We start from the raw sequence: 11,752 nt of genomic DNA on the forward strand, positions 1-11,752 counted from the left end.
AAGAGGGAAAGAACTCCTTGGCCAGGACAACTCCTTCCCCTCCCTTTCTCTCCAAAAAGAAGATAACCAAAAACACTCAAGCTCAGCTATTCGTATCAGGTTTTGAATTTTAACAGTTTTATTATTTTTACTCAATTTTAACCAATTTCAGTTGTATGCTTGCCCTTGCTAACTTTATGCAATAAAATATATAATCACTGCATTTAAAGAACGATAGTCGACATTGAAGTTATTTCCTCACTAAGGTAGTAATCAATTAGGTAAAGTGTGTTTAACATCTTTGAGGTTCTTATAGGTTGCTCTAGCCACTGAAATTAACTTATCCTTGGGGCCTATTTTCCTGGCCACTAAATACCAACCTGGCAACCATACCAAGTGCACTGATCAATGAGAAGAGAGCTGTCGTTAACGGGCGTGGCTGGGGTGGTATCTGGCTCTAGGGCTATTCAGTCAGGTGCTATCTCAGAGTAAGCAGGGTAGGCGTTCGGAAGAAGACAGTTAGAAGCCAGACGAATCTCTTCGACACCAGCTTAAACAGTCCTCAGTCATACCTACTAGGGTAATACCCATAGGCCTAGAGGATCGGACCCTTTAAGACGGAGAGCTGGTCCAGTACCTCCTGAACATGGGTGACTCGGGATCTAACATCCTTTTACTGGCCGTGTGCGGCTACATGTTTTGATCAATGTACAGTAGGTCTCAATTAGACGCCTGGTCTGGTTTTTATAGAAGTTCTTTGGATGTATAAAACCTGTTCAAGCCCACTGGGTCGCCCACTTGAGCTAGTTCTAAGCTGCTTAGATCGGGACATTCATCAGCCAGAGCTCACTCACCTAAATTGAAGTCATCCTGAGTGGGCAGGTGACCAGTGCAGGTGTGGTATGGTAGCAGACATCTCACAGCATCTTTCAGTGTGGAAAAGGCTGTGCCGGTGAAGGGGGTCTGAACCGCTGCGTGGTCCAAACAAATCTGCTGCTGGAACCTGACGACCAAAAAGAAAACTCTATGTTAACCTGAGCTGCAATACACAAAAGCCTGGAGACGACAGACTGGTAACATAATAAAACATGGCACTGTAGTTTTTTATTTTACCGCCAAGATTACTGAATGATGTAATAAATAGTAGCAGAGACTGTAGCAGTGGTAGAAACCGTGAAAAGAGTCCTAGAGGACCGAGATTAAAAAACATTACTGAAGGATCAGACTATGGATCAGATTTTTTATTTTAATTTTATTTACATGTTCAAAATAAAAGATATCAGTCAATCAATCATTAAATCCATGTCTGTGAAACCAGACAGCTGTTAATACATAAAACTACATGGGTGATTATTACTGAGGTACGAAAGCATCTCTTTATATATATATATATATATATATATACATATGTCATATCCAGTAATATGACCATTTTAGTTGTGAATAAGCCAGCTTTATTACTAAAAGTGAAATCTTTTATTTGTTAAGGATCAAATTTAAGATAAGATTTAGTAAAGCACCTCTTAAACTGGTTAAAAGTAGCCTGTTAGGGTCCCAAGTGGCTGCGGTACAGAGGTTATAGGCTACACACTTAAAATATTTGCAATAATTTCCCCACACATTTTCATTGTTAAAAAAATTCATTTACTTCATGTCCATGACATCAATTCAAAACTTATGAAGAAAATCAACATCGATCCAACATCATCGTCACCAGAGTTGCTGCTCTCTGCCTCTTACCTGTGCCTGCGCATTGCTGGTGTGAGCCTCTCATCTCTCTGCTGCTCCAGAGGACCTGCCAGCTGGCAGCCAGATAACATTTTGGATGAGATCAAAGGACGGAGACAGGGGTGCATTTTCAAGTCATTAATAATATGTTTGCTGCATGAAACAAATAATCATTTCAAAGTCTGCCATCTCTGTTTCAAGACTGGAGCCAATTCATTTTAATCTACAGAGGAAATTATTTGACTCATTACAAAAATTTGAATATCCATTTATTCTCTGTATGAAACTAAATAAACAAGATATATAATATAATTACAGCTGAAATGATTTGTCAATTAATCAGTTAGTGGGTTGACAGAAAATTCATCTGCAACATTTTTGATAATTGTCATATTTTTTTAAATAACATGTCCAAACATGTACAGGTTTCAACTTCTAAACTGTGAATATTTTCCGGTTGTCTTAGTTTTCTATGATAGTAAATGTAATATCTTTGGGTTTAAAAATAAAACAAGACACATACATGTCAGCCTGGGGTTTGGGAAATTATTATGAGCAATGTCCACAGTTTTCTGATATTTTATGGGCCAAATAGCCAACTAACAATCATTAGTTGACTAAGAAAATAAATAACTGACAGATTAATTGATAATGAAAATGATCTTTAGATGCAGCCTTAAAGATAATATGTATATATGTAATACTTTGGATAATTAGGAGGTTTTCTTCCAACATCCAAATTAAAATGTTTTAATTTATAATTACATTTATGACATTTTAAGAAAACAAATCTTAAATTAACTGGACTTTAAGTAAAGTGGATCTTAGCTTGTTCTCACCTTGGTGCCGGTCTGCTGGCTCGTCTCGATGGGGACGCACTCTCTGGGAGCTGGGGGCCCGTGAACCTGGACACCCTGAGCTGCAGGAGACGGTGGATGGTCATCAAGAGTAAACGCTTTACTCTCCACGACCAAGGCAGCTGTTGGCTCTGAAAAGGGACACAGAGACAGAGGTAATGATGATGGTATTGCAGATCTTAATATTTATAATAATTATTAAAGTGATGGTGGAGAGCAATGATGAGGTAGGAAAAGTGATAATGGTTGGCATTTTTCACTCTGTCATTTTTAATGTAGACTCACTGTTTTGTGTGTGCTGTTGGACAGCGGAGTCGTCTCCTCCTTTGGAGAGACCAGCAGCTCTGGGATCAGGCTGCTGCTGAGGCACCGAGACGCTGACACGCAGAGGGGAGGGACTGCTGTGGACTGAATTCATGACCGAGGACTGAGGCTGGGAAACAGATGACTGGACCTGGAGCTGGGGAGCTGAGGCCTGGATCTGGGGCAGAGACTGGGAAACGGACGACTGGATCTGTACCTGGTCCTGGCCAAATAAGGCCTGTGAAACCTGGAGCTGATGAGTGACCTGGTACTGGACTTGGGGCTCGACGCAAAGCTGGGGTGCTGTGATCTGGGGGACTGAACTCTCAGATCCAGGCAGAGTGATCCGAGGCCCAGCTGGAGGGGAGAAACTCGTCTGAGCTAGTCTCTCGGTGTCCTGAATGGGAGGCGAGGGGCAGATCAGCGGCGTGTCCTCTGGGTCTGAGTGAAGCGGAGAAGCCTCGACACATTGGTCAGACATCACAGTGCGGGTGTCCTGACCGGAGACTGCATGGGTCTGTGGTTGGGTGTCTCTCTCGTTGGCGACTGGGGAGGCAAGTGTCTCCAACGGCACCACAGGCAGCGATCCGACAAGCAATTCGGATGTGATAGGAGAACTAAGTGCTTGCTGTGGTGGAAATGATGACGACAGAAGATGAAGAATTAGATAGATCTTATAGATCCTTTTGGAAGCAGTCAGCTAATAGTTCCACAGTGATGCACAGAGATGAAACCAGCTTGCAACTTTAGACACACAATCTAAATTAAAAAGCATTATTGTTTTTCTGTCTTTAAATTGATTTATTTCCCCTGCCTTCTATGCCACACTTTGCATTGACTCTTTCTATGCATATAAATTAGCCTTGCCATGACTGACATCAACAGTAGCAATAGTCATTAGTAGCTGGCAGATGTTACATGGGCCGGTATGAATTAAATATTTCATTGCTGATAAACAGTTTTCTTAGATATCCCTATTTCAATGGGAACATTTTAATAATATTTAAATAAGACAAAGTCACTAATAAAATAACGCATCATATTAGAGACAATTTGTCACACATGTAAAACAACTTACACACAAAAACATCAGCTTTAAAGTCAAACTATGTAACTTTCAAACGAAGACAACAACAAAAAAAGGTTGAGACCAGAAATAAAACAATTCAACACATTCAGGTGTTTTGCAGCTACAGCATTACTTGGTCTGTTATGACCAGTAGCTTATGATGATGCAATCACTACAAACTGATGGATATTCCTGTGTAATTGACATTTCCGTGTCAGTTGGCTGCCTTTGTAGGTACTTGTCTATTTGCAGTTCTGTTACATAACGTTTTAGCTCAGTCAGGCTGCACACTGATGATGTCTTTAAAGCAACTGAATCAATAAACACTGAGAAATTAAAGGAAATACATTGCGGTTATCTTGTAAGTATCTTGCGAAATTCAATGCTGTTATTTTGTAAGCATCTCTTGTGGCCACAGTGGCTGCTGTCTCACTTTAAATCACAATTTACGTCATAATTAAACCAAATACCAGCAGCACTTGGTTTCAGTAAAACATTTTGTTGCTAAATTTTGCTACTGGCGCAATATCCCTGACATCATTACATTGGGCATTTTGTCAGTGATCCGTGTCCAAGAAAATATTGAAAAGTGTCTTTTACCCACCCTCTAAATGCCATTATCAGACGATTATCTGCAGGTACTGTTGATCAAATCTGTTATGTCAAGTAATGTAGAATGGTGAGGCCCCTGTGCTTGAGAATTTCTTTTTTATGCTACTTTATACTTCTTCCACACTAAATGGGAAATTCTGCATAATGAGCACTTTAAGTATATTTTGATGCTAATACTTGAGTACTTTTACTTGTAAGTTTACTGCTGACCAAGACTGCACTAGCTATCTGGAGCTAATGTGTCGCAACAACAATCTAAGTAACTGTTTAGTGTTAAGCTAACTGTTGATATTCTGTCTTTTACTTCTAACTTTTACTCTTGTGAACAGTTTGTTTCCTACATTTATTACTGTGTTGTACTTCCATGACGTTCTTTTACTGTTGTTTACAGTTGTTTCTTCCTGGTATGCCAAATAACTGGGATTCCGTTTACCATATCTTATTGTTGTTTATGGCATCTAATCTTTTTCTAATTTTTAATCATTATCATTGGACTTGTCGTATTATACTAAACTATACTATTAGAAAATACAAACATCATCACTGAGGAGAAGCTCTGTCAAAAAACAACATGTAAATGTAAACCAGCACAAGCATTTCATCACTAAATTAGAAGAAATCTGCAGGAATTTGTTAAAGCGCTGACCTGTTGCAGATGTTGCATAAAGGCCTCGTTCTGACTCATCGAGTGGGTCACCTCCTCCACTACTTGGGTCATGTCTGCTGGGGGCATCAAAAGTTTAGGGATCTCCACAGCTGGATCGGGGACCAGAGGTGGTTCAGGAGGAGGTTGCAGGACTGTCACCACAGGAGGAGAGGAGGACTGCAGCCCAGAAGAGGTTGGCTGCACCGAGACATGCTGGAGAACATGTCCGTAGGGCTGCAGCAAGAGAAGAAATAGACATCAGAGCTAAAACTGAATTTAATACTTTTTTGTTGTTGATTTGTACAGAGTGCATTGTGTTTGTCAGCTCAACAACCCAATGACACCAGGAGGTTTAGTAAAGTATAGTTAATAAGTATTCGGCAATGATTGTGATGAAAAACGTTGTTTGCTACTTGGCTCAAATCTGATGTGACTAGTTTTAATAAAAAAAAACACATTGCAATGTAATACAGTGGAAGCCTCTTATAATGATCATCCCTGTCCTAGACAAATTGATCATTATAAGCGGGTGATTATTATAACTGATTTCTTATCTTTTTCTTTATTTCTCATGCAGATTACAATTTTATTGAAAGTTCCATATTAATTACATGAATATAAAGTATTGAAACAGAAAGCTTTACTGCTTACTGAATATAATTGTTTCAAAATACAGTGCAGCTGTTTCAGACACTTCAAATTAAAATACTGTGTATAATTCAAATACACTATGCAGTAATCCAATACAGTACCGTTTATAAAATATAGCTTACTGTTGGTCCAATTATAACTATGCTATAGCCTAAAACAGTAATGTGCTGTTTACAAATGCAGTAACGTCAGCGTTGCTAATAGGCTTCTAAGCCACAACAAGATTTTTTTTCCACTTTGTCATGCAAAAGACCCAAAATGAACACTGTAAGCAGACTCCTTAATTTACTTTAAGCAAATTATTTAAACAGCATTTGTATAGGAATGATTCTGTCCCAAGCCTTCTGATCCATATAAACAAAATCAAATGGCTCATTTACATTTTTTAAATCTATTTTAAGACTGAATCACACACCGTAGAAAACTGATTTTGCACTGGTTGCACAGGTTGAAACAGTTGAGTATGTTGAAATTCAGGCCACACCTCAATCAAATGGTGTTCAGCAAAATACATGTCTCAACATTACAGACTGGGGTTCAGTCTGGCGTGCAACATGCTTAAACATTTAACCCCTTGAGGGTTGTAAAGCAGCACTTTTTTGTCCTTTTGTTATTTGGTGTAAATTATACCGGTTTACATACAGTATATCTGACATTTTTCTCACCATTTGCATGCATGCTATGCAGTTGTTGTTGGTTTTTTGGCTGATTTTATTTCTTCTATTACACACATCCTCTGTTTCCATAAATGTTCGTGGAGTATAAAAATAATTTAGATATGCAATTGAATCTTGTGTAATCCATCACAGTGAATGTTGAGTCTTCATGAGTTTTTTATCTATGTTACATTATCATTGCATCAAAATGCAGTTTAGGTGCAGATTGATTTGGAGGGGTCCTCCAGCCACAATGCCAGATTACATATACCATGATAGAGACCGAGGTGCCCACTCACTTGTGCTAGTTGGTGGAAGGTCTCCTCTGAGCTGGTCCTCTCCTCCTGAATTGTTCTTTCTGGCAGCAGCACCACGGAGGCTTGCTGGAGGCTCAGCTGTCCTTCTGTCACTCCTGTCTGAGGAGCCGGGGCCTGGGCAGCAAAAGGCAGCCCCTGAACTACTGAGGGGCCATTAACAATCGAGATGGACGTGAGATCTGGGGGAAGCACCCCTGAACTGTTGATCAAGGTAATGTGGTTTCCAAGAGCTGGACTGTGGACCAAGGTTGCACGCTGCCCCTGCCCTCCTGGAGTGTAGGTTCCAGCCAGGTGTGCTGGCATCTGGAAGACAGTAGGGGGCGCTGACTGTAGCTGCAAAGGTCCTGAAAGCACAGTGGCCTGGCGGAGTGCTAGCTGCCCTGTAGGGGTGGTGAAGACAGGGCTGAAGTTCAGCTGTCTTTGTGGCACAGTTAGGATCTGAGAGCCGTCTACGAGCTGCCCAGCAGAGGGAGTCAGGCTGTGGACCGATGGGCCTTGGTGACTGGGGTTCAGCAGCGATCGAGCTGCACTGGCAGGCTGGGAGATTGTAACAGGGGACTGGCCTGGAAGAAGGAATTGGCTTTGGCCTTGGAAGAGTCCCTGAGGGTGGAGCACAAAGGAGCCGCCCTGGTTGACCAGCTGCAGGCTGACCTGTTTGTGGAGCTGCTGGGTGGGCTGCGGCGGTGGAGCTGCAGGCTTTTGGCCTGGAGGTTGGGAGAGTAAAATATTTGGTGAGGCAGTCCCAGGGACAAAAGTAAGACTTTGAGTGTGTTTTTGCCCAGAAAGCTTTGGGCTAATTTGAACCAGTCTGGGCTGAATGCTGATGGGCAGCTTGGGTTGGATGTGAAGAGGGGCACGTTGCAGGAGGATGCCCGGGGCTGCTGCTGTTGTTGCTCTCAGGGTTGGAGTGATAAGAGGACGACTGGTCACACTGGGAACAGCCTTGTGGATGATCATACTGGATCCCTGGGCAGGACTCAGAGAAAAGGAAGTCTCTGGAGAAGCAGCAGGGAACACATTTCCAGGCAAGAGACCCATCAGCTGAGGAGGGGCAGCAGGTTTTAAAGAAGGGCAGCCTGGCCCTACAGCCAGGAGGGAGGGCTGGGGGGGCTCCACTGCTGCCTGGGTGTCTCTGGGCAACACTGGGGTGACAGGCAAGGTCACAGACTTGTGTAAGAATGGTACGGTGGGTGGAGAGAGGAGAGGGGCAGGCGAGTACAGGGACAGGCTGTCCCCAGATTGGGCTAGACCTGCCTCCAGAGCCATGGTCTGCTCTGTGATCTCAGCCTCCTGCAGGCTCTGCTGGAGGATATCACATGCCACCTCTGCCTCCTCCATTTCTTCCACTTCTCCCTTCTTTGCCTCAAATCCAACCTCCACGGGTGTTTCTCCCTGCTCCACCTGTGGGTCTTCTCCACCCTCCGGCGATGACAGGAGGGCCTCCTCCAGGAAGGACAGGTCCACACACCCAGGTGGAGGTGTGTCTGGAGAATCCCTGCCATCTCCCAGCAGAGAGACGGGACTCTGGAGGAAGAATCAGTGTGAGATAGAAAGAGAGGTACAGACAACAGGATAAGGGAGAGAAAGTTAAAAGGAGGGGAGAATTGTATGATTAGCAGGAGTTTACAGAAAACTGTTTCAGGCGCAGAAGGAGAGAAAAAAAATCATTCTCCTGGGGAAAATGCTAGTTGTTGTGACGCTGCTGGCTGTGGATCTAGACACTCACCGGGGCATCTGTGAAGAGGGAAGGCTCCCCAGAGGAGGAGTTAATGAGCAGGTCTTCAGCCTGCAGCTGGTGAGATGAAATTAGTCAATTTTAGGTTGGGCTCACAAAGTCATGGTGAGAAATGCATGCGGTATTACATTAAAACTCTTTTTCACACTGTCAGCCCTCCTCCACACAGCTCACACGACTGTGCGCCAAGAAATATTCCCATCTTGAATTTATCATTTGCACTATTGATTTTTTTATTTGAGTCCTTCTCTATTTAAGACTCTTTTGTTACCTCATTGGTCCCATGAAGGAAGTCGTTCAGGGCTTGGGGGTCACTGTGAAGACGAAGAGAGGACTGAAATTAAAATTACAATCAATATCTGTTTAATCTTGGTGAATATTTGGTGCAAACCAAGGTTTCTGCACACAACAAAGTACAGCTTAAGAGAACATTAGACCTCATTAAATCTAAATATAGCGTGCAATAACAAAACCCTGTACAAAGGATTTTATTGCTTACTTACTTTTCATCATCTACAGGATATTGTTTTTTATTCTGCCGGATCCAAGTAAGAATCAGACAGACTCACCACAAAACATCAAGTAGACAAGTCCCATCTTCATCCTCCATGTCAACTGAGAAGACAAATGCAGTCATGTGTAGGATCAATCAGAGAGGAAAACCCAATGCATTACACACATTTTTGCTGTAATTTTTGCTGCAGCTACAGATGATTTTATTTCAGATGGCAGTTTTAATTTTTTTTTAATTATTTCAACAGTATCACCAAGGTTGCCATTTGCCATTTGAGACATATCTAAAAAATAAAATACTTTCTTTCCCAGTCTGACTCAGAGAAACGTATGCACGCCTCTGTCATGAGGAGGCTGGACTATACGGAAGTTTTCTGTTTTGAGGTCTTCATGCTAAAACCACACCTAGCTGCCACATGACAAAAACATCAGACCTGATGACTCTGGTCCTCAGAAACCTCCACCGACAACATGTTGCTTTCTGAATTTAAGATCCCTTGGTATACAAAGCGCCTAAAGGTCTTGCTTCACAGTTCACATCAGACACGCTCTCAGTTTACAAACCCAGCAGATCTCACAGGCCACAAGGAATCAGTCTAGCCCTGCACCGATGGAGAGTTGATTTGAAAAAAAAACTTAAAGCATTCTCCTACAACAATCTACAGCTATTTTGTATTATTTTATGATATTCAATTAAGCAATTGTTTGATATATAAAAAGTCAAAATATTGTGAAAAATGTTCATCACAATTTCCCAGAACACAAGGTGCCGTGCTTGAATTGCTTTTAGTTTCTGACAAAGAGTCCCAAATCGATTTGCAATTCTATAAAACAGAGAAACGTGGGAAATCCTCACATTTGCATGTTTGACTTGTGACCCCTTAAAATAAAGTCTTCCTGTGGCCCTTTATCACATTGATACCAGTGTGGCCATGAGTTCAACCAAAGACTTATTTACTCTCTGATTGTTTCATTTGAAGGATTTTAGAGGCCAGAAAAGATGAAAGTATTTCATTTCAGTATTTCACAAGAACATTTGCAAAAATGAGAAAAATCTTAATTATTTTGTTTAATAGAAGTATGAGACAGACATCCCCTCCATTTTGGGGGTCCCAACCCACAGGATGGCAATCACTGGATAGAACAATGTAAAGATAAAATGATGAAGCAAATTTTCATCATTCTACCTAGGCTATTTGAAATGAAATGAACAAATCGCCCACTGTCAACACTCATCAACCTCAACTCCTCATGAGTATCATTTATGAGTCTGCTTTCCAGAACGAGTCAGACCACAACATGAACCTACTTCATATATGAGAGGCCCCATACAGATCGGTCGAGCTGAGTTCTAGTAGCGGCCTCATGGGAAGTCGTGGCCGGGCTTTTGAGTCTGGAGGCGGAAGGATGCCAGGCCGAGGCGGCGGGACGGAGACGGGTCCTCCCTCTGCTGGGGCATCGCTGCGTCCTCACGGTGCGGGAAGCCGGTTTCTAGGCTGGATGAATTGGGGGGGGCACAAACACACCACCACATGCTGTCAGGTCACTTGAGGTTACCTCCAGTCAAAACACATTCTCATCTCAGCGGTGAGACATAAGATCAATATATGATTCATCAGTTTCTCCTCAGCTGTGGGCAGAGCTGGTGTAATTTTGTTGCAGACATCTGTGGAGACTGGACCAAATCTTTACCAATAATAGCATCATTTTTTATTTAGTTTTGGATTCTATTGATCATGCCTGCGGCTGATGAGGAAAATGGAAGCTATTGTTGTGGCTATCACAGACACGAGAGGGGCATATCTGAACGCCTCAGCTGTAAATAGACGGCTCCCCCTGCGCCTGGGATGTGACTTATCCTCTCCTCATGGCTGAAAAAAAAAAAGCAATGTGGAGAAGCTCGGCACAGCGCAAGCCAATTATAACATTACTCTCTGCCTTGCGCTCAATTTCCCGGGGAGGTCCCATAAAAAAACAAGACAAACCTCCCTCTCCGGTCCTGCTGACATATTTTTGTTTACAACACGACAACCGCATTAACACCCTCAAGGTTCCGCATCGCCCAATGAAATCCAGGCAAACGACCCTCATCTAAACCTGCAGCAGCAAGTGCATGCTATTCTCTTGCAATAACAGGACCAGGCTCCAGTGATGCATTTATAGGTTACGTAAGGTGAATGTGTGGTCGTGTGAAATGAATGTCCCAAACCATGTAGGATGGGGAGCCGTTTGCTCCTTGTGGTATTTTTCTAATTTCTTTATTTTTCTTTTCCCCTGAGTGGGACCACGGCAGCTGACGCCTGCTGTAAATCATATCGCGGTAACAAAAGATGCCTTGTGTTAAATATGATTTCCACGCAGCCAGCCCCGAGCGATTCTCTTATCGTTGTGCCATTAGTGTAATTCCGCAATTCAAAAAAAACAACCGACAGGAGGAAAAAAAAAAAAAAACTCACCCCTTCTTTGTGGTTTATTGTCCTGTCAAGCGGGCCTCTGCGCCATCGATTCTCACTCAGTGGTCTTTTCAGATGCTAAAAGGAGGAGAGGGGGTGGTGGGGGTGGTGGTGTATGGGGTATGGGTAGGGTGGGATGGAGGTGGGCAGGAGGAGGAGGAGGAGGAGGAGGGGGGTGGAGGGGGTGCACCGGGGTGGGTGTGAGAAACAGACCGGGAGAGCCGATCACAACA

General features: G+C 42.8%; 1 protein-coding gene across 1 annotated transcript in view; it reads right to left on the minus strand.

Annotated features, from left to right (window-relative positions):
- The window catches only part of si:ch211-168d23.3 (BRD4-interacting chromatin-remodeling complex-associated protein), a 20,260-nt gene extending 8,683 nt beyond the window's left edge, over positions 1–11,577 (minus strand). Inside the window, exons 1-11 of the mRNA XM_046062247.1 lie at positions 11,523–11,577; positions 10,376–10,562; positions 9,123–9,168; positions 8,825–8,867; positions 8,545–8,610; positions 6,801–8,342; positions 5,195–5,428; positions 2,850–3,495; positions 2,547–2,695; positions 1,720–1,781; positions 834–982 (exon numbers count right to left, since the gene is read on the minus strand). Of these exons, the coding sequence (XP_045918203.1) occupies positions 834–982; positions 1,720–1,781; positions 2,547–2,695; positions 2,850–3,495; positions 5,195–5,428; positions 6,801–8,342; positions 8,545–8,610; positions 8,825–8,867; positions 9,123–9,163 (2,932 nt within the window). The 5' untranslated portion in view covers positions 9,164–9,168; positions 10,376–10,562; positions 11,523–11,577. The remainder of the gene's footprint in view (positions 1–833; positions 983–1,719; positions 1,782–2,546; positions 2,696–2,849; positions 3,496–5,194; positions 5,429–6,800; positions 8,343–8,544; positions 8,611–8,824; positions 8,868–9,122; positions 9,169–10,375; positions 10,563–11,522) is intronic.
- Positions 11,578–11,752: the final 175 nt, after the last annotated feature.

This window comes from Micropterus dolomieu, linkage group LG11, assembly GCF_021292245.1.
Source record: "Micropterus dolomieu isolate WLL.071019.BEF.003 ecotype Adirondacks linkage group LG11, ASM2129224v1, whole genome shotgun sequence".
NCBI lineage: Eukaryota > Metazoa > Chordata > Actinopteri > Centrarchiformes > Centrarchidae > Micropterus > Micropterus dolomieu.